Here is a 23,877-nt window from a genome sequence, read left to right as displayed (position 1 = left end):
AAATGCAAAATACAAATTCTGTTACTTTCGTGGAAGAATAAACGAATACTGTTGCTAAATCGTTTTTTTCTTTTGTTAAGAAGTCCTTTAGAAAAATAAAAATAAATACAATACCCAGAAATCGTCTTAATTTGAAATGTAGACACCAATACATACATAAATACCAATGGTATTTAGATGGAGATTAATTAAAATTATATTTTTTTAAAAAAGATTTTTTCAAAGGTCTCCACAAGGTGTGGATTTTTAAAATATTTTGTTGAGGTCTCCACAAGCCGTGGATTTTCAAAGGTCTCCACAAGGCGTAGATTTTTTAAATAATTTTTTCAAAGGTCTCCACAAGGCGTAGATTTTTTTAATAATTTTTTCAAAGGTCTCCACAAGGCGTGGATTTTTAAAATAAATTTTTCAAAGGTCTCCACAAGGCGTGGATTTTTAAAATAAATTTTTCAAAGGTCTCCACAAGGCGTGGATTTTTAAAATAATTTTTTCAAAGGTCTCTACAAGGCGTGGATTTTTTAAATAATTTTTTCAAACGTCTCCACAAGGCGTGGATTTTTAAAATAATTTTTTCAAAAGTCTCCACAAGGCGTGGATTTTTAAAATAATTTTTTCAAAGGTCTCCAACAAGGCGTAGATTTTTTAAATAATTTTTTCAAAAATCTCCACAAGGCGTGGATTTTTAAAATAATTTTTTGCAAAGGTCTCCATAAGGCGTGGATTTTTTAAATAATTTTTTCAAAGGTCTCCACAAGGCGTAGATTTTTTAAATAATTTTTTCAAAGGTCTCCACAAGGCGTAGATTTTTTAAATATTTTTTTCAAAGGTCTCCACAAGGAGTGGATTTTTAAAATAATTTTTTCAAAGGTCTCCACAAGGCGTGGATTTTTAAAATATTTTTTTCAAAGGTCTCCATAAGGCGTGGATTTTTAAAATAATTTTTTCAAAGGTCTCCACAAGGCGTAGATTTTTTAAATAAATTTTTCAAAGGTCCCCACAGGGCGTGGATTTTTTAAATAATTTTTTCAAAGGTCTGCACAAGGCGTAGATTTTTTAAATAATTTTTTCAAAGGTCTCCACAAGGCGTGGATTTTTTAAATAATTTTGCAAAGGTCTCCACAAGGGGTAGATTTTTTAAATAATTTCTTTATTTTCAATATCTTCATTTTATTTATTTTTTTTTCATTTTTACATGCCACTGCAAAAAAAACCAATTTTCATAGGGAAATTGAAAAAATCGGATTCTTGTTTTGCATTGTTTTTCACAATGAAAAGTCGCCAGGAAATAGGGTCAAGTTTCGATTTCTTTCGAGAGCTGCGTGACAATGGAACATTGGACGTTTTGTATTTTATTTTTCACTTTTGAATGAAGACCAAGGGAAGGTCCTTGTGGCCCTGGGAAATTATAACAATATAAAGAAAAAATAACAACAACAACAAACGATCACTTGATAGGGAAAAGTAATTTAAAAGTTTTCAACAGAACACAATCACACATACATATTGGAACAATATGACTTTTGTTTGTGAGTGGCCAGGGCCCAGGCTAGCCATAAGGCAAGGAAAAATAAATCAAAAAATATTTATATGGAAAAAAGGTCTTATATGGGTATTGAAAATTATTTTTTCCAGTATGATAAAATTTGAATTTCTATTCAATTATTTTTTTTTATTTTTTCAATTTTATTTTCCTTGACCCCAATTTTCTTCTGTCAACAGAAATCAACAGATAAATGTCCATATATTTAACCGTATATCAATTTCTACAAATTTATTGTCATTATATTATAATATATGTATATTTGTTTGTATGTATGTGTGTGTGTGTTTGTGTGAATATTTACACACCTGTATATATCTGCTTATAAATAGTATAATTTCCAACATATATCAAATTAATATTGACTTGTGTGAAACCAAATGATGACCCAGCATGAGAGACACCTACACATACAGTAATGCGTAGATATGTGTATATGTGTGTGTGCGTGTGTTTGTATCCCTGCTATTGTCCGATACGATAATTCAATTGCTATTTGTCCCGTCCGGGTTTTTGGTGTTTGCGTAAAGTGTATTAAATATCATTTGATTATTTATCGATTGGAACAATTAAATAATTGGTGTGATTTTTCAATCATTGAGTTATGTGTGAAGGACACACACACACACACCAACACACAAGCACAAAGAGACACACCAAAACGAACATACAGGGTAAATATTTCTTAAATAATTTTTTCTGGGGTCTACATAAGGCGTGGATTTCTTAAATATTTTTTTCTGGGGTCTACATATAGCGTGGATTTCTTAAATATTTTTTTCTGGGGTCTACATATAGCGTGGATTTCTTAAATATTTTTTTCTGGGGTCTACATATAGCGTGGATTTCTTAAATAATTTTTTCTGGGGTCTACATAAGGCGTGGATTTCTTAAATAATTTTTTCTGGGGTCTACATAAGGCGTGGATTTCTTAAATAATTTTTTCTGGGGTCTACATAAGGCGTGGATTTCTTAAATAATTTTTTCTGGGGATTTTTTTAAAAACATATTTTTGCAAGGCATAACTATTCCTCCATTGCATTCTTTCACAATAACTTCATCAATTAAATCCCCAATTGCCTTTATATCCCCCTCCCATCCCTCGATTTTGACACTTTTCTAAATGACCATCCATTTCGGAATGAAGGCCTGTCTGTCTGTCGGTCTATTTTGTGGCCAGGATTTTGCTGTTGTTGTTGCTGCTTTTTGCATTCTGTGTAATACTTAAAAGAGATTTATGGTTTAGAAATTAAACTATTAAAAGGAAATTTATTATTTGCATTGTGTGTTGTTTGTAGGAGTGTGTGTGGGAGTATATATATATATATATATGTATGTGTGTGTGCCGAGTAATATTTTGTTTTCTACTCCAATACAAATAATCAAAAGGTATAAATTCTATAATGATTAATTGATAAAAATGTACACAAACTGCAAACAACAATAAATTGTCGTATTAAAGAGTTTGGCCAATTAGAGCTGGGGTCAGAGGTGAAAAGGGAGAGTTGGAGGCATTTGAGGCTTATGTATTTATGTGGGTAGCAGATGTTTAGAGGAAATGCCACACAGAATCTGAAAATTTATATTCAGAAAAAAATAAATGAATAACAAAAAGTTATTTAAAAAATCCACGCCTTATGTAGAACCTAGAAAAACATATTTAAACAATCTACGCCTTATTTAGAACCTAAAAAAAATATTTAAAAAATCCGCGCCTTATGTAGAGCCTAAAAAAATATTTAAAAAATCCACGCCCTCTGTGGGCCTTGGAATTTATAGTCCCTGAAAAAATTGTATTTTATTTATTTTAACCGATGATTTATGTATCTACTCTCGATCACAGGGTAGTTAAAAAAATGTCACACCTTGTATAGTATGTGCACTCTCAAACACACAACGACATCTATACTTCATCAACGATACATGTTGTTGTGTCTTTACTATCGGTCACAAGGTGGTCACCAATTTGATGTGTGTCTTCACTCATGTAAAATATAACCGCCATCTAGTGGTAAATATCTCAACTATATGAGTAGCTTTAATGAGTTTGATGAATGGAGTCCCCAATGTACCCTACTATAGCTTAAAAATCCACATCTTTTATAGTCCACGATTTTTTTTTTAATTCCACGCTTATGTGGATGTTGGAAAAAAATATTTAAAAAATCCACGCATAGAACCTAGAAAAAAAATTAAAAAATCCGCGCCTTTTGTAGAGCCTTAGTTAAAAAATGCCACACCTTGTTTAGTTTGTGCACTCTCGAACACACAACGACATCTATACTTCATCAACGATACATTAGTTGTGTCTTTACTATCGGTCACAAGGTGGTCACCAATTTGGTGTGTGTCTTCACTCAGGTAAAATATAACCGCCATCTAGTGGTAAATATCTGAACAATATGAGTAGCTTTAATGAGTTTGATGAATGGAGTCCCCAATATACCCTACTACAGCTTAAAAATCCACGTCTTTTGTAGTCCACGACTTTTCTTTTAAATTCCACGCTGATGTGGATGTTGTTATTTTAAAAATCGGCGCCTTATGTGGGCCATGGAAAACTTATTTACAAAAATCCTCGGCCTCCAAAAAAATTCTTTTTTAAAAAATCCACGCCTATTTCACTTTGTCCCCTTTTTTTAATTTCCCTTTTTATTTTATCACCTTTTGAATTTTTTGTTTATTTTTGTTATGCTGAAATGTGGTAGCCCAGAAGAAAACACCAACAAAAAATAAATATAAATTTTATTTATTTAATTTCCTGTTACTGTTGTTGCTGGCGTTCGTTCTGCTGTCAGTGATGGTTTTACGCAAACCATCACCCACACATTGTCATCATTTATTATTATTTTAATACCAATTTTCGTTGTCGTCATCGTCGTCGTTTTGTTCCCTCCGTTCAATGTCGTCGTATATCATTTATTGCATACTTTTGTGCGTTTGTATTTCCCCTCCATAAATATAAATCAATAATAATGAAATATAACTGAGCTGAAGGACCAACAGACGGAGGGATGGGAGGTTGAATGGGAGGATTTTGTGTGAGGAAACATTATTGACATTGCCAATATTTGATTTATCTCAATGTGAACATCTCAACCAAACTGCCAAACGTCATCATCATCGTCGTCATCACAAACATTCAGGACAGAAATTTTAACCACATTCACCTATATTCATTTATAGATTGGAATTACAACAACAACAAAATATGAAACCAAACCGACCAACAACAAATAATAATATTTTATATCTATATATCAGCAAATTTATTTATGATATCTTTTCACTATTTTCCCTCATATGTTTCATTACAGGTGTCCCTTCACAGCCAAGCAATTTCCGGGCCACCGATATCGGTGAGACCGCAGTTACATTGCAATGGTCTCGACCGACACATTCCAGTGAAAATATCGTCCATTACGAGCTATACTGGAATGACACATATGCAAATCAGGCCCATCACAAGTGAGTATTTTTTTTTTTTTTTGGTGTAACCTATGACCAGCAACAGGATATGATGCCACATGACACCTCGATTACTCCCTTCCCAACAATATTACATCCTCTCTCTCCAGCCAGTTAGTGGAAAATAATTGAAACAGGGCATTCACTCAAACTCATTTCAATATCTGGCTGTGAGTGCGATATAATTTTGATAGACGGAAATTTCATTAAATTCAATTAATGGTTTAAAACATAATTTAATAATCTAGAGGAAGGGTGCTATTTTGACACTTCAGGTCAGAGAGAGAAACAGAGGAAAAATACCACAAACGATAACAAACTAAAATAGGAAATTTCATAACTTTTTTATAACAGTGTTAATATAAGTTATCATAAATATTTAAATAGGAAAAGAAATCAGTTATCGTTATTTCGAACATTTTTTCTATAAAAATATTTTATTGACAATCGAAAAAAAAATTGTTTGGCGATTATCGCTAACAATTTCAATAGGAAATGTATCTACTCTCGATCACAGGGTAGTTTTTGAAAAAATGTCCCACCTTGTTTAGTTTGGCACTCTTAAACACACAGCGACATCTATGCTTCACCAACGTCACACGATTTGTGTCTTAACTCTCTATCACAAGGTGATTCCATAAAATCACAACATTTGGTGTGTGTGTGTGTGTCTTCACTCATGTAAAATATAAGCGCCATCTGGTGGCAAATATCTCAACTATATGAGTAGATTTAATGAGTTTTATTGATGGAGTTCCGCATTTACCCTACTACAACACAGTCTTACCTCTCTATCACAAGGTGATTCCATAAAGTCACCACATTTGGTGTGTGCCTTCACTCATGTAAAATATAAGCGCCATCTGGTGGCAAATATCTCAACTCTATGAGTAGATTTAATGAGTTTGATTGATGGAGTCCCACATTTACCCTACTACAACACAGTCTTAACTCTTGATCACAAGGTGATTCCATAAAGTCACCACATTTGGTGTGTGTGTGTGTGTCTTCACTCATGTAAAATATAAGCGCCATCTGGTGGCAAATATCTCAACTATATGAGCAGATTTAATGAGTTTGATTGGTGGAGTCCCAAGTTTACCCTACTACAACACAGTCTTAACTCTCGAACACAAGGTGATTCCATAAAGTAACCACATATGGTGTGTGTCTTCACTCATGTAAAATATAACCGCCATCTGGTGGCAAATATCTCAACTATATGATTAGATTTCATGAGTTTGATTGGTGGAGTCCCAAGTTTACCCTACTACAACACAGTCTTAACTCTCTTTCACAAGGTGATTTCATAAAGTAACCACATTTGGTATGTGTCTTCACTCATGTAAAATAAAAGCGCCATATAGTGGCAAATATCTCAACTATATGAGTAGATTTAATGAGTTTGATTGGTGGAGTTTACCCAAGTTAACCCTACTACAACACAGTCTTAACTCTTGATCACAAGGTGATTCCATAAAGTCACCACATTTGGTGTGTGTGTCTTCACTCATTTAAAATATAAGCGCCATCTGGTGGCAAATATCTCAACTATATGAGTAGATTTAATGAGTTTGATTGGTGGAGTCCCAAGTTTACCCTACTACAACACAGTCTTAACTCTCGATCACAAGGTGATTTCATAAAGTCACCACATTTGGTGTGTGCCTTCACTCATGTAAAATATAAGCGCCATCTGGGGGCAAATATCTCAACTCTATGAGTAGATTTAATGAGTTTCATTGATGGAGTCCCACATTTACCCTACTACAACACAGTCTTAACTCTTGATCACAAGGTGATTCCATAAAGTCACCATATTTGGTGTGAGTCTTCCCTCATGTAAAAATATAAGCCCCATCTGGTGGAAAATATCTCAACTATATGAGCAGATTTAATGAGTATGATTGGTGGAGTCCCAAGTTTACCCTACTATAAAACAGCTTCAGGTGTTTTAAAAATTGTATTAACACTCTATAATAGAACTTTTACAGTCCCTGAAAAAAAGTATTTAAAAATCCACGCCTTTTACAGTCCCTGAAAAAAAGTATTTAAAAAATCCACGCCTTTTACAGTCCCTGAAAAAAAGTATTTAAAAAATCCACGTCTTTTACAGTCCCTGAAAAAAATTATTTAAAAAATCCACGCCTTTTACAGTCCCTGAAAAAAATTATTTAAAAAATCCACGCCTTTTACAGTCCCTGAAAAAAATTATTTAAAAAATCCACGCCTTTTACAGTCCCTGAAAAAAATTATTTAAAAAATCCACGCCTTTTACAGTCCCTGAAAAAAATTATTTAAAAAATCCACGCCTTTTACAGTCCCTGAAAAAAATTGTTTAAAAAATCCACGCCTTTTACAGTCCCTGAAAAAAATTATTTAAAAAATCCAAGTCTTTTATTGTCCCTGAAAAAAATTTTTTTTTTTAAATCCACGCCTTTCATAGTCCCTGAAAAAAATTATTTAAAAAATCCACGCCTTTTACAGTCCCTGAAAAAAATTATTTAAAAAATCCACGCCTTTTACAGTCCCAGAAAAAAATTATTTAAAAAACCCAAGCCTTTTTTTGGTGTGTGTGTGTGTCTTCACTCATGTAAAATATAACCGCCATCTGGTGACAAATATCTAAACTATATGAATAGCTTTAATGAGTTTGAATGGTGGAGTCCCGACTTCACCCTACTACAACACAGCTTCAGGAGTTTTAAAGACTTGAACTTTAAAAATGTAAAAAAAATTTATAGGAAAATTTTTCCGATTATCACAAAAAAAACTTCCAATAAATATTTAAAAGAAATATTTATAATTTTTTTTTCTTCTAATAATTTCATATAATTTCTCCTCAGGCGTATTTCGAACACCGAATCTTATACGCTAGATGGTTTGTATCCTGATACATTGTATTATATATGGCTGGCCGCTCGTTCCCAAAGAGGCGAAGGTGCAACAACCCCACCCATACCCGTCCGTACAAAACAATATGGTAAGCAATCAAATTTTCTTTACTCCCAGGTTTTTTTTTACAAACAATTTTTTATAAAAAAACAATTATATGGAAAAATTAACTACTACAACAACAATAAACATATATATATCATTATAGTAATATTTATATAAAATATATACTTTAACATATTTATTTATAAAAAAATATATATACATATAAATATATATATATATATATATATATATATATAAAAAACACAAAATGATATCCAAAAAAAAAATAACTAAACTTAAGGTGCCAAAAAAATAATCAACGAATTTCGTACAATGCATAGCTTAAGTTGTTCAGAAAAATTTCAACAATTAAAAAATAATTTTTTTTTTTAATTTTAAATTTTGGTAGATTTTTTTATATAATTTCTGCATATGTATAGTATTGAATTTGTTTTTATTATATTTAAACCCTTACATAAAAAAATTATTAACTCATTAAAAAAATTACCCAAAAATATTTAAAAATATTTTTCCTCATATCATTTATCTACGAAATTTTCAAATACCCGATCCCTGGTAATATCTAACAAAAAGGTGCTTAGTTTCATATCCCCCATAGAGGATATACTGGACAATTAAATTATGATTTTCGTTATTTTTAAAAATTTATTTTTAATAATTTAATTTCCACCAAAACCTACAAACAGAACATAAGGATCACCACAGTACAGCACCTATTCGAAGTACACCTCTCCGAATATATATATACATTAAGAATACATACATATATAAATACTTTACATATAGTTTACACCTACATAGACATTAATTATATAATTACCAACTACAATTAATACATATTTACATATATAAAAATATATACACTTATATACATACATATTTACAAGTTACATACATAGAAATAACTACATGTTTACACAGCATTTAGTTTTTATTAGTTATTTATTTAAACTATTTAAAATATTTAAGTTTGTTAAGTATTTATGTATATATTTACTTTTAGAAAAAAAAAATATTTATTTATTTATTGTATACACAAAACCACCTAACTTAGTTCATACATATTTACTCTACCAAATATTACATAGAGCAAAAAAAACATTATCACAGACAAGAAACAAAAACAAAACCCTGGCATGATTTTTAAATACAAACTATAATTTTTTTCAAATTTCTCATATAAAAATAAAAGTTAATAAAATTTTAAAAATTATTTTTCTATAAAAAATACATAAAATTCCTTTGAAGAAAATTATTTAAAAATTTATAAATGTTCGATATAGAAAATTCAAAAAAATTCTAGTTTGTTGCTCTCAACTACACAGTGACATCTATACTTCATCAACGACATATGATTTGTGTCCTTACTCTCGATCACAGGGTGGTTTCATAGAGTCACGCCTTGGTGGTTGTCTACACTCAGGTGCCTTCAATTGTCATAGAAAAAATATTCTTATAAAATCCAGACCAAATTGTTTTGATCATCTCTCTATCACACACACACGGCGACATCTATACTTCATCAAGAACTTCTGGTTTGTGTCATTAACACCATTTGGTGTGTGTCTCTATTCTGATACGAATAAGTTTAATGAGTTGAATTGGTAAACTCCCAAATTAACCCTACTATCAAGGAGTTTTATCAAATGAAATCCACACCCTGTAATAGACCTTAAAAAACCCATTGAGGGATCCCATGATACCTTCAACAACTACCATACAATGGAATATAATTTTCAATAGATTAAAATCATGATTTCGTGCAAATGGTGGCGACATCCCATATGTTTGACCCTCTCTCAGCCACGCTTAATTAGCTGGCTTGTGGCAGAACGGTTGTTTCACAAGCCGAGCTTAAAACAGATTTCCACGTGCGTCGGTCTTGTGCGCAGCTCAAACAATTTGAAACACCATGCTCCGAGATGTTGTCTTTCACTTGATATTTCCATGGAATTTGTGGACATGATACCTTACACAGCTACCATACACGATCACGATTTCGTTGTCCCATATTTATAACCTTAACTAATTCTGAATAAAATTCGAGTTAGTGCTCCTTAAGTAAAATTTAAGCTTGTGGTGGCAAAAAAAAAATCCTCCAATTGCCTTCGAATAAAATATTCTTTAAAATCACATACATCCCATATGTTTGACCCTGTATCAGCCACACTTAATTAGTTGACTTCTGGCAGAACGGTTGTTTCACAAGGCGAGCTTAAAAAAAAAATTTCCACGTGCGTCGGTCTTGTGCGCAGCTCATCCAATTTGAAAGACCATGCTCCGAGATGTTGTCTTTCACTTGATGTTTCCATCGAATTTGTGGACTTGCCCTTCGGCGTGATCCATCACTTGGCTCGCTTTTATGTGCCATTTGAGCTGGAGCATCCTCATACATTCTAACAACATGACCTCGCCAGCGTAGCCGCTGCAGCTCGATCCGTCCGACTATGTCGATGTCCGAAAATAGATGGTACAGCTCATGGGGCTCATTCAACGACGATATTCACCGTCAACGCAGATCGGCCCATAGATCATCCGGAAAATTTTTTCTCTCAAACACACCAAGAGCTACTTCATCTCTTTGCGCAAGTGCCCATGCTTCAGATCCATATAACAGCACGGGTGTAGAATGTGAGTTTGGTCTGGCGAGAGGTGGTCTTGTTTTTTAAACTGGTTACTTAGACCATAGTAGCATCACTTGGCCAACGATAGTGACATTAGTTTTAATAATGACGGTAGCAAGGCATTTGAAATCTTTAACTACCTCGAAGCTGTAGTTCTTAAGTTCCGAGACTACTGGACGTCTTGCACATTGATACCAGCAGCTTGTCTTCACGTCATTTACTGCCAGTTCCACTATGACAGACTCCGTCTCAATTCATTCAAAGGTGGCGGTTACCGCTCGCAATGTTCTACCCAGTATGCCGATGTCGTCGGCGTAGGCGAGTACCAAATGCTGTTTGGTGTACAGAGTGCCATTTCTGTTCACATTTGCATCTCGTATGACCTTTTCCAGCAGAATGCAAACTGCACACAGGTGCAACAAAATATCTTCAGAAAACTTCTTATAAAATCCTCGCCTTATTAGTTAGAATATATCTCAGCCAGCCAGCAATATCTATACCTCATCAACAACTCATGATTGGGGTCTTAACTTTATCACAAGGTTATTCACTCGATCACAGGATGATTTCATAAACTTACCACACATCTGGGGTGTGTGTGTCTACACTCAAGTAAAATATAAACGCCATCTGGCGGTAAATATTTGAACTATATGAGTAGCTTTAATGAGTTTCATTGGTGAAGTCCCAAATTTACCCTACTACCAGATGGCTTTAGGTGTTTGAAAAAAATTCACACCAAAAAAAAAAAGCTTCCACATGTCTTAAGAAAAAAAACTTCTTCTAAAATTTCCGCAATATTAGTTTGGGACTCTCTCTCTCTCTCTAGCCAAATAGCGCCACATATACAGATTGGTTTCGACTGGTGTGTGTGCCTACACTCAAGTAAAATATGACCGCCATCTGGTGGTAAATATCTGAACTACATGAATAGCTTTAATGAGTTTAATGGTTAAACTCCCGAATTTGCCCTACTACAAGCTTATTTCGTGTGTTAAAAAAATTTCGCATCCAATAATAGATCTAGAAAAAATGTAAAAAAAACGATATTATTTTTGGCCTTTGTTCAACAATTGAGATTTAAAAACAAAAACTATAAATAGTTCTATATCGAACATTTTTCAATCTAGAATTTTTAATTTACATTTGTTATTTTTTTTTAATTTATATAAATATTTATTGAGCTCAAAAAATTGATAATTTTTCCAAATATCAATTAAAAAGCAAGTATAAATATTTTCGAAAATTTATAAATTTTTGAGAATAGTTATATGTTGATAAAATATTTCGAGTTTTAAAAAAGTGATAAATTATGGAATTACCTTTTCTTTTTGAAAGATAAAACTCCCAAAACTCATAGTAAGATACACCAACAAAAATTTACTCCAACAGCAATAACATTCCAACATGATATTTTAAATTTTTTGTTTTTTTAAGAGATTATATTTTTCTCTAGTGTTTTTTTAGCGATTTCTATTTTCTATTATTTTATTTAATGTTTTTTTTTTACCTAATCTCCCTTGTGTCCAGTTGTCATTCCAATTCTCAATAGGTGAAGAAAAAAAAGGTGACAACTTCTTGAAAAAAAGTGTAACAAAACTTTCGACTTCCTAATTCGCATTTTATGCAATAAAGATAAAAATATGCACCTTCTTCAAGCACCAAAATAAATAAAATTTACACATTTTAATAAAATTAAAAAAATGTTCACCCCTGCATGCTTTGCACTAAGTCACATTGATATATTTTTTTAATTTTCCATATATCACTTATTGTTATTAATAATTGAAATTATTTCTCACTTGAATTCACTTAACGCACCAATAAAAATTCGTCGACAAGTCCCTAGCACCCACCTGCAAACTCCTAACCTTTTTGCACCTTATAAAGATATATTTTGCAAACCCCACCCCTCAAAAAATCACAATAATAAATTTATTTACCACAAAAAAAATCACCTGCAAAATGTAAATTAATAGGTTTATAAATATGATATATATATTTTTTGTATATGGCACCTTTTAGTCGTGTATTTGTGTGTGTTTTCCTTCGTTAATTTTTCGTGGAATTTTTTAATTGCCAACGAAAGACGAAACTGAAGCACAAAAAATTAATAAAAAAAAATCTGCACCAAACAGCACCATCTAGTGATAGGGATATAAATTATTGTTATACAAATACACTTTAAAAATATTTTTTTTTTTTTTATATATTTCTTATTTTCAATATTTCTGTAGAAGCAATTTTTCACATAATTTGCACTTGCGCACATATTTATAATTAATTTGCACATTTATAATATGAATGTAGGCTTTATGCATGTTGTATATTGAAAACGTATTAAATACCTGTAAATATATTAAAACAATAATTTTTTATTCCTGTTATTTTTTTTATAATTACATTTCTTTAATTTTCTACAAAAAAAAATTCTAAGACACCCTGACTTGGAAATATTCCCATTTTTATACACATTTTTTTAAAAATAATCCCTTTACAACTGGTGTATAACTAACTTAATCTCACCTCTGGAATCTCCCTTCCCTAAAAGGTGGAAATTTCCAATTAACAGAAAAGCCAATCAGCATTTCCAAATGTGTGATGCATACTTTTAGGATGCAACACATGATGCAATGACTCTCGTTATTTTGGGACTCTCTCTCTCTCTCTCAGCCACATAGCGCCATCTATACTTCATAAACGATTTATGTTTTTCAGGGTGGTTTGTGTGTGCCTGCACTAAGGTAAAATTTAAACGCCATCTGGTGGCAAATATCCTAACTGAACTGAGTAACTTTTATTAGTTTCATTGGTGAAGTCCCAAATTTACCCTACTACCAGACAACTGAATGGGTTTACATAAAGACTTTTTAGGAAGCAACACGAAATGAGGCATTTACTAATTTTATTTAAAAAAATCAGAAAAAATACTCTTATTTATTTGTAAATATACCTTTACTAATCAGCACTGATCAATATTTCTTAAAAAAGACAGTGCTGGTCATTCACAATTTTTTCAATAGATCTACTCCATTAGTTATCCCTAACAAAAATATGTTTTTAAACAATTTACTATATAAGCTCCCTCTTATGCCTTAAATGGTCCCTATATTCAACCAAAATAATATTTTATCTCAAGTGGACTGTATAGGAAAATAGATCCCTGTTGAACTAAATATTCTCTCCTTTACACAAGAGACCCACCGCAAGACATTCACTATCTTTATTATACGAAACCCATGTTCGCTACTTGAACATCTTGCGGGCCAGAAAATTAATATAAAAATATAAAATGTCCTCTTGGTTCATCCTCAAGGCTGGAACATCGGCAATTCTCTTCTCCAGCTTTACACCGGCCACATCGTCCATTAACTGCTCGCTACGTTTAGCCGTCATCTTCATCTTACAGTGCGGCACATCCACAAACCTCCTCATTGCAGCAGTATAGTCCCTCTTTCTTGGCGCCTCAGCATCTTTGACCGCTATCTTCTTCTTATTAGCGGTATCTTCGCCAAGCTTCGTTATAAACACCACATCCTTCTTACGATGATCGTCACATTTGTTCACGACCTTAATTTTCCCAGCCGCTTCTTCAAGATTTATAGCCCCATTCTTCCTGACAGGGGCATCTGTAACTAACGGCCTTTGCTTACATACCCCATAACCTTGTATTGTCGATTCATCGAAATTGTTCGCCTGCTTCATTTTCATATCTGCAACACAAGTGTGCCTGAGAAGTGTGACGGCTCACACTTCTCAGGCATTATTTCCTGACTGACTGGCTTCTTCTAGCAATATCTTCCACATCTTTCGAAGTAGTACCCATTTCGCCATTTCATATCGATCATTTACTTCTTTTATCTTTTCCATAATATCTCTATTCACCGGATAGTAAATCAAAATATGGAGCCTGTTAAAACTGAACTGTGGCTCTTCCAGTCGTCCACCAAACACTCCAACAAATCGACATTAGTTTCGAAGCTCAATTCATTGAGACTTCTTTCAAATTTCTGGATTTCAAAGCATACAAAGTTTAAAAGTCTTTTCTCTACTTCGGTCGGTGCCGTGTTTTCCATCGATTCGTCCTCCAGAGAATATGGTTCCATAGCCGCATCCCTTTCTCATTCCCTTTTGCCCAGAATTGAGGCCCCCTCGACGTTTTGGCTCGCCGTCTTACTTGCCGCAGTCACCATTTGACTCAGCATTTTATTTTTCAATTCAATGTTATGCCCGTGTGCGAATAGAAAAAATCACACAGATTGGCACTTTCCACTGTCTTCTTTTCCTTGTGTAGTCCAAGCTATATCGTTACTGAGACTGTAACGAGCTGCCTTGGTTGCCGACACACAGCTTACCATTGGACCAACACAATCCACTAGGCTTCCAAGGATTCACTTTCGTTTGTTTTCTATTCGCACACTTCGATCACACAGATTGGCACTTTCCACTGTCTTCCTTTCCTCTTGTGTAGTCCAAGCTCCATCGTTACTGACACTGTAACGGGCTACCTTGGTTGCCGACACACAGCTTACCATTGGACCAACACAATCCACTAGGCTTCCAAGGATTCACTTTTTCCGCGGCCGTTTGTTATTGACACACAATAATACGATCAGCTGGACACTTAACCAGCGGTACCTTATTCACTTCCCCGTACATTATTCACTCAGTATTTCTGTACACATTAGTGATCCTGATCTTCAGAGTCTTCCTGGATATACACGATTTACAATTTCCTCACAGCGACTCTGGTTCTTATCTATGTCTGTACTAGAGTCCTTCTGGGTCCATAACCTGTTGTAGGATTAACTTGTTGATGTGTTTGCAGCTTCAATAACGAAAAGACTGTTTGCTTGTGGAGAACTTTATTACGAGTGACAGCTTCTTTCTTACACACTACCAATAAAATCTTAATACTACAACATGTCTCGGCATTGGGCCGCACATGTGCACTCACAGAAAGCGCGAGCGTAAGCAACCACCAATCAGTCTCGTTTGAGCTGTTGATGAAGGTGGATGTTCTGTCGCTTGTTTTTATGATTTTGATCGTAGCAATGTATTATTGCAGACGAAGTTTGTCGAGAGAGAGCGAAAGTTACTCTCGCACACTTTGTGTCTGTGTGACAACAACTATATTTACAAGTAGTGTGCATCGTACTCTGCGATCATGTCATAATTACTCATCATGTGTGTTGTACGATCGTATCGGGGAGATTCACTAATTCCAACAAGAACAAACCGTTTTTTTGTAATTAAACGATTAAAAGTGTAAATATTTCGGACTCCTTAAAATATATTTTTTCCATATGTTTTGGCAGCAGTTAATTTGGTTCATCCTAAAAGTATGCACCACACATGAGAAATTTGATTGACTTTTCTCTCGTTCAATTGCAAATGTCTTTATTTTGGTGTTAATTATATTTTCTCTAAATTAATTTTAATTAATGAAATGTTAAAAAATAAATATTTTTATTTATTATTATTAAACATTTCCGATGTTAATAATTTCTGTTTCTCTCTCATATTTGGTGTTTAAACACCAGTCAATCACAAAATTGTTTGCAGAATTGCTGCACTTGGTGTTGTTTTGCCTTCACCACCAACATTTCTGAATGTGTGTGTACATGTTTTCCTATAGATAATAAAATTAATATTAATAAAAAAATTCACTGCATTTTCAGTTGTTTAAGTTTGCTTGGTTGTGTTTTCTTTATTTTTTATATTTAATGGAAAAATATTATTTTACAATTTATCATTTTGTAATGTAATGGAAGCTTGTCACAATAACCTTTAGTAGAAGACCTGCTCCTGCTTTTCTAGTTAATAGTAGCATTTTTTGTTGTTATTGTCATGCTGTCCACATGTTATTATTATTTTTTTGATATGTCATTGTGTTATTGTTTTTCAATTACGGCAGATGGATTAATTAAAAAGGCAAATGTGTCACATGTTTGATTTTTTTCCAATGGAAATAAAAATAATTATTACTAGGAGAAGAAGGCGTTATTGGAATAGGAAAAAGTCAATATCAAATAATTAAATGACCTCCGATAATGTTTGAGATTTTTTTGCCACCTAAAAGTATGCACCACACATTGGAGTTTTATGACTCTACACCATCTTAAAAATAGTTTCCTATGGAAATTTATATCATTTTAAGTGATTATTTATACTCTTCCGAGTCGAGCTTGATGATATAAGTTTTGCAATGAAATGAAAAGCCAGGAGAAGAACCTACGTACCCACCATTATGCGACGCGTTCCACCGTTGGTTATGCGGCTTATCTGGCATAATTTGTATTTATTTCGCCCTGATGCGAAACTTGCATATGCGAATTAAATTCAAATTTGTCAAAGTTCGACATTTGCCTTCATTCTAGGAACAGTCCTTTTCAAAGCAGATTTTTTTTTGTAGCGATGGATAATTAATCCACACACCTACAATTGCTTCCATGGTATACACATGTTTTTGCGCAACCGTTTTGGAAGTGTGTTGATGGCTCAGAACGTTAAGTGGTCTTGGCAACATTTGTGTTGCTCCGAGGAGCTAGGTTCGAGCCCTAGCCGTGCTCGGCTGAAATTAAAATTTGTTATTTGAATTTTGCCTTGTAAGGGCAGTGATCATTTGAAAGTAATTTTAAGTGATTATTTATACTCTTTCGAGTCGAGCTTGACGACCTAAGTTTTGCAATGAAAAGAAAAGCCAGGAGAAGAACCTACGTACCCATACAAGTTATCAACGCACGACCTTTGTAAAGCCAAATAGCCCAATATGCCTGATGAGCTGCTTAACCAACGGCGAAACGCGTCGCATAATGGTGGGTACGTAGGTTCTTCTCCTGGCTTTCCTTTCCAATACAAACCACGCTAGTGCTCTGAAATAGTTGAAATTAACATTCAACAGAAGAAGTCAATTGTGAAAACTCAACGTGCTTTTAAAACATTAAAAAAATGTGAAAAGTGCGCCTTCTAAGAACACCATTAAGCGTTTATACGAAAAATTTTCGACTGGTAAGGTTCTTTCTAATCCGAAGAGGCCATATAAAAGTCGACCAAGGCGATCGGCCGAGAATATCGCTGCCGTACGAGCCAGTATTGAGAGGTCCCCCAAAAACATCCCAAAAACGTCGTTCTCAGCAGTTGGGCATGGCTCGGTCCACTTTACAACGGATTATTCGCATTGAGTTGCATTTGTTCCCGTAAAAAATTCAATTGACACAAAGAATGTTGCCTGCGGACAAGCCTCGTCGATTGGAATGGGCCCAAAAAGAGTCATCGAAATGGCCGAAGATGACGAGCAATTTTGGAACAAAATTATCATGTCCGATGAGAAGCCCATTTCACATTGAATGGGACCGTAAATAAGCAAAATTGCCGTTTTTACGCCCCTGAAAATCCTCAGGAGATTCAAGAAGTGCCTCTTCATGACGAAAAAATCACAGTTTGATGCGGTGTTAGCGCGAAAACGGTCATTGGGCCGTTTTTCTTCCAAGAAATGAAAATGGCCATGCTGTTACCATCAATCAGGAGCGTTATAGCGACATGATGACCAATTTTGTGATGCCAATTATTCGTCGAAAGCGTATGAGGCAGTTCTGGTTTCAACAAGACGGCGCTCCACCGCACACAAATCGCATAACAATCGATTTTCTGAAGAATTTGTTTCCGGGCCGTTTGATGTCGAAAAGTGGTGATTTGGACTGGCCTTGTGGGGATATTTGAAGTCAAAAATTTACGTTAACAAGCCAAGGACCGTAGAAGAGCTCAAGGACAACATTCGTGAAGAATGTTGTCCGCTATTCCGGCCGAAATGTTGGCAAAAACGATGAAAAATGCAGCAAAAAGGGCACAATACGTCATCAACGCCAGAGGCGGCGATTTGAGAGATATCATATTCAAAAATTGATGTAAACAAATCTACTTGGAACAAATTAAATGGCTAACATTGCCAAGCGCCAAATTTTTATTTTTTTCCTCGAATATGGTCAACCCTGTATGCCTGATGAGCCGCTTAACCAACGTCGCATAGTGGTGGGAATGTAGTATCTCTCTGGCTTTCCTTTTCATTGCATCTCCGATCATGTAGCTCATCTCGAAAGAGAAATTAATAAAAAAAAACATTTACATGAATGATCCTTCGCCCTAAAAAGGCATAAAAACAGACCTCCGATAATGTTTGGGATTTTTTTTTTTTGCCACCTAATAGTATGCACCACACATTGGAGTTTTATGACCATCAACCATCTTAAAAATAGTTTCCTATGAATTTTAATATTATTTTACTCAAATAAATCGGTAAAACTGAGAGACACTTTTAGGGAATGTTTTCAAGAAATTCTTCAATTTGTTACATCCTAAAAGTATGCACCACACATTGGAATTAATTTCACCAACATTTTCAAAATGGCATCTAATGGAATATATATATAAATAAATTTGGTAAATTGGTATAGGCACTCATTGAGGATTTTTGAGATAATGCCATGAGCATTGTCATGGTTAAGCATTCTAAAAGAACAATTTTTGCCACCCAAAAGTATGCACCACACATTGGAGTTTTATGAATCAACCATCTTAAAAATATGGAATTTAATATTATTTTACTCCAATAAATCGGCATAGTAGAAAACTGAGAGATACTTTTGGGGAATGTTTTCAAGAAATTCTTCAATTTGTTACATCCTAAAAGTATGCACCACACTTTGGAATTAATTACTTCAGCATCTTCAAAATGGGTTCTAATGGAATATTTATATATATAAATTTGGTAAATTGGTATAGGCACTCATTGAGGATTTTTAAGAGATAAAAATTTGATTTTTTATTGACATGATTTGCAATTATCTATCGCCTAATAGTATGCATCATACAAGACAACATTTAACATATGTTTTCACTTTCAAAGTTCTGCAAGGTTTATGACTTGTTATTTTAATTATAAAAATGTGTTTAATATTGTGTGACTAATTTTGATATTTAATTAAAGTTTATATATAAACATAACCTTCCTTATTAAAATTAAAAATATATTTTTTTATTAAGATTATGCTATGAGATTATTTTTTTATAATAATTTTATTTCATAAGTCATCATGTTATCTGCAATTTATGTGTATTTGTTAATTTCCCAGATGTCTTAATTTTAATATTAATTTTCCTTAATATAGGTATGCTTGATTATTTTTCTATATATATTTTAATTCCTACTTAAGTACATATTTTATTTTTTTTATAAAAATATAAAATTATTTAATAATAATTCAACCTTCCTTTAAGATATTGTGAAAGAACAAAAAACAAAATGGTTTATGCAAAAAAAAAAACTTGTGCAACTTTATGTTTTCAATGTTCAACACACCCTCTATATAATTTTAAAATATTTCAAAATAAGAAGCACCAAAAAATATTTTATTTTAATACAATAAAAAATATATTAAATATATATTAAGCAACACAGTACATACAAAATTCCCATGGCATGTTTTAGAAATTTCTTAAAACTAAAAAAATCGAATTAAATATATTTAATTTAATTTATTTAAAAAAAATTTTCGGGAACTATAATAGGCGTGGATTTTTAAAATAAGTTTTTTTCGGGCACTATAATAGGCGTGGATTTTTAAAAGACATTTTTTTCGGGCACTATAATAGGCGTGGATTTTTAAAAGACATTTTTTTCGGGGACTATAATAGGCGTGGATTTTTAAAATAATTTTTTTCGGGGACTATAATAGGCGTGGATTTTTAAAATAATTTTTTTCGGGGACTATAATAGGCGTGGATTTTTAAAATAATTTTTTTCGGGGACTATAATAGGCGTGGATTTTTAAAATAATTTTTTTCGGGGACTATAATAGGCGTGGATTTTTAAAATATTTTTTTTCGGGGACTATAATAGGCGTGGATTTTTAAAATAATTTTTTTCGGGGACTATAATAGGCGTGGATTTTTAAAATAATTTTTTTTCGGGGACTATAATAGGCGTGGATTTTTAAAATAATTTTTTTCGGGGACTATAATAGGCGTGGATTTTTAAAATAATTTTTTTTCGGGGACTATAATAGGCGTGGATTTTTAAAATAATTTTTTTTTCGGGGACTATAATAGGCGTGGATTTTTTAAATAATTTTTTTTCGGGGACTATAATAGGCGTGGATTTTTTAAATAATTTTTTTCGGGAACTATAATAGGCTTGGACTTTTAAAATAATTTTTTTTCGGGGACTATAATAGGCGTGGATTTTTTAAAATAATTTTTTTCGGGGATTATAATAGGCGTGGATTTTTAAAATAATTTTTGTTGGAGATTATAATAGGCGTGGATTTTTAAAATAATTTTTTTCGGGGACTATAATAGGCGTGGATTTTTAAAATAATTGTTTTCGGGGATTATAATAGGCGTGGATTTTCAAAATAATTGTTTTCGGGGACTATAATAGGCGTGGATTTTTAAAATAATTTTTGTTGGGGATTATAATAGGCGTGGATTTTTAAAATAATTTTTTTCGGGGACTATAATAGGCGTGGATTTTTAAAATAATTTTTTTCGGGGACTATAATAGGCGTGGATTTTTAAAATAATTTTTTTCGGGGACTATAATAGGCGTGGATTTTTAAAATAAGTATTTTTCGGGGACTATAATAGGCGTGGATTTTTAAAATAAGTTTTTTTCGGGGACTATAATAGGCGTGGATTTTTAAAATAATTTTTTTTCGGGGACTATAATAGGCGTGGTTTTTTAAAATAATTTTTTTTCGGGGACTGTAATAGGCGTGGATTTTTAAAATAATTTTTTTTCGGGGACTATAATAAGCGTGGATTTTTAAAATAATTTTTTTTCGGGGACTATAATAGGCGTGGATTTTTAAAATAATTTTTTTCGGGGACTATAATAGGCGTGGATTTTTAAAATAATTTTTTTCGGGGACTATAATAGGCGTGGATTTTTAAAATAATTTTTTTCGGGGACTATAGTAGGCGTGGATGTTAAAAAAAATTGTTTTTCGGGGACTATAGTAGGCGTGGATTTTTAAAAATAATTTTTTTTTTCGGGGACTATAATGGGCGTGGATTTTTAAACATAATTTTTTTTTTCGGGGACTATAATAGGCGTGGATTTTTAAAATAAGTTTTTTTCGGGGACTATAATAGGCGTGGATTTTTTAAATAATTTTTTTCGGGGACTATAATAGGCGTGGATTTTTAAAATAATTTTTTTCGGGGACTATAATAGGCGTGGATTTTTAAAATAATTTTTTTCGGGGACTATAATAGGCGTGGATTTTTAAAATAATTTTTTTCGGGGACTATAATAGGCGTGGATTTTTAAAATAAATTTTTTCGGGGACTATAATATGCGTGGATTTTTAAAATAATTTTTTTCGGGGACTATAAAAAAAGATCTCTAAAAAATTAAATAAATTTTTTATTAATTTTTTTTTTATTAAAAAATTTTTTGTTAATAAAATAAATATTTTTCTTATTGCATGGCTTATATAAATGTGTTCCGCATGCATGTTTGTGTATATGTGTTTCAATATTTTCTTAAAAAAAAATATTATGCAATTTTTTTCTCATTTCCTATTACACAAAATGTTTATGTTATAATTAAAAAAATTGAAAAAATATATTTTTTTATTTTTAATCAATTTTTAAAAATATATATAGAAACTATTTTCAGACATAACTAATTAACCAATAAAATATGCATACAAAATTCATTCAAAACAGACAGAAATATATTTTAACATAGAAAAAGAAAATCGTAACTGGATATTGGATATTGATCTTCAAATGGAATGTATCAAAAAAAAAAAAAAAAATGAAAAGAAAAAAATTTAAATTAAAAAAAAATTAATTTATAAGTTGACTAAAAAATTTTTTTGCATAAACCATTGGTAAAAAATATATTTTTTTTTTATATAATTTTTTAAGAATTTATTTGCAATTTTTTATATATATATTTTTTTTTTTAATTTTCATTTCATAATTTGTTTTTATTTTTTTCTGTTTCTTTCCATATCGCTTTTGGTTGTGTTAAAATTTAAAAAAAACCCTCTTCGAAATTTTATGATTTTCTTGTGGACTTATAAAAAATACAAAAAAAATATTTATATCAAAACAACAACTACAAAAAATTTTTTTTGGTGATGCTGTTAATTTTTCGTTTTATTCAAATGCTATTTAAAAAAAATTAATTATGAAAACAAAAAAAAAAATAATCTTCATTGAAAAAAAAATCATCCATCAATCATCAAAAATTTGTTTTGGAAAAAATATTCAATTTTTTTCAAACCAAAAAAAAAAAACAAAAATCCGCATTTCATTTCCGTAATGCAATAACAACAACAAAAATGATATCATCACAAACAAACACACACACTCTGCAATTCCCGTTCCAATTTTGTTGTTGTCTGTATGTAGTACCAGGTGCCCCACCACGCAATATCACTGCCAAAGCCACTAGCCCCACCACCATAGCCGTCAATTGGTCACCACCGCCCGAGGAACGTTCCAATGGCCGTATTATTTATTACAAGGTATTCTATGTGGAGGTCGGTCGTACCGACAACGAGGCCACAATAACGACACTGAACGATACCCGCATCTTGTTGGATGAATTGAAACGTTGGACCGAATATAAAATATGGGTGTTGGCCGGTACATCCGTTGGCGATGGACCGCGTTCACATCCGATTATTGTGCGCACCCATGAAGATGGTATGTATAGTATTTATATAGAATTAAAAAAATTTAAAAAAAATCTATAATTTTTTTATTATTTCCGATTTTTTTTTTATTTTAATTCCCACATTTTTTATGTGATTATTTTTATATTTTTTTAAGAGGAAGCATGGATTTTTTAAAGAACAAACATTTGATAATTAAAAAAAATTTTAAAATTTTTTATAAATTATTGTGTGATTTTTAAAAAAAATATATAATTTTTTTATTATTTTTTTTATGGATACAAGAGGTCGATACAAGAGGCGTAGATTAAAAAAAAATATTTTTAGGAAAAACCAAGAGGCGTAGATTTAAAAAAAATATTTTTTTGGGAAAAACCAAGAGGCGTAGATTTTTAAAAAAAATATTTTTAGGTCGTTACAAGAGGCGTAGATTTTTAAAAAAAATATTTTTAGGTCGTTACAAGAGGCGTAGATTTTTAAAAAAATATTTTTAGGTCGTTACAAGAGGCGTAGATTTTTAAAAAAATATTTTTAGGTCGTTACAAGAGGCGTAGATTTTTAAAAAAATATTTTTAGGTCGTTACAAGAGGCGTAG

General features: G+C 32.2%; 1 protein-coding gene across 1 annotated transcript in view; it reads left to right on the top strand.

Moving 5' to 3' along the window:
• LOC133330047 (tyrosine-protein phosphatase Lar-like) overlaps positions 1 to 23,313 on the top strand; it is a gene marked incomplete at its 3' end in the record, with an annotated part of 419,885 nt that extends 396,572 nt beyond the window's left edge. The window contains exons 13-15 of the mRNA XM_061538523.1: positions 4,858 to 5,008; positions 7,855 to 7,991; positions 23,017 to 23,313. Coding sequence (XP_061394507.1) covers positions 4,858 to 5,008; positions 7,855 to 7,991; positions 23,017 to 23,313 — 585 coding nt within the window. The remainder of the gene's footprint in view (positions 1 to 4,857; positions 5,009 to 7,854; positions 7,992 to 23,016) is intronic.
• Positions 23,314 to 23,877: the final 564 nt, after the last annotated feature.

Source organism: Musca vetustissima, unplaced genomic scaffold (assembly GCF_032173495.1).
Source record: "Musca vetustissima isolate MV318-11 ecotype Yass unplaced genomic scaffold, APGP_CSIRO_Mvet_v1 utg1054, whole genome shotgun sequence".
In the NCBI taxonomy this organism is placed as follows: domain Eukaryota; kingdom Metazoa; phylum Arthropoda; class Insecta; order Diptera; family Muscidae; genus Musca; species Musca vetustissima.
This window is presented reverse-complemented; position numbering and strand designations above follow the sequence as displayed.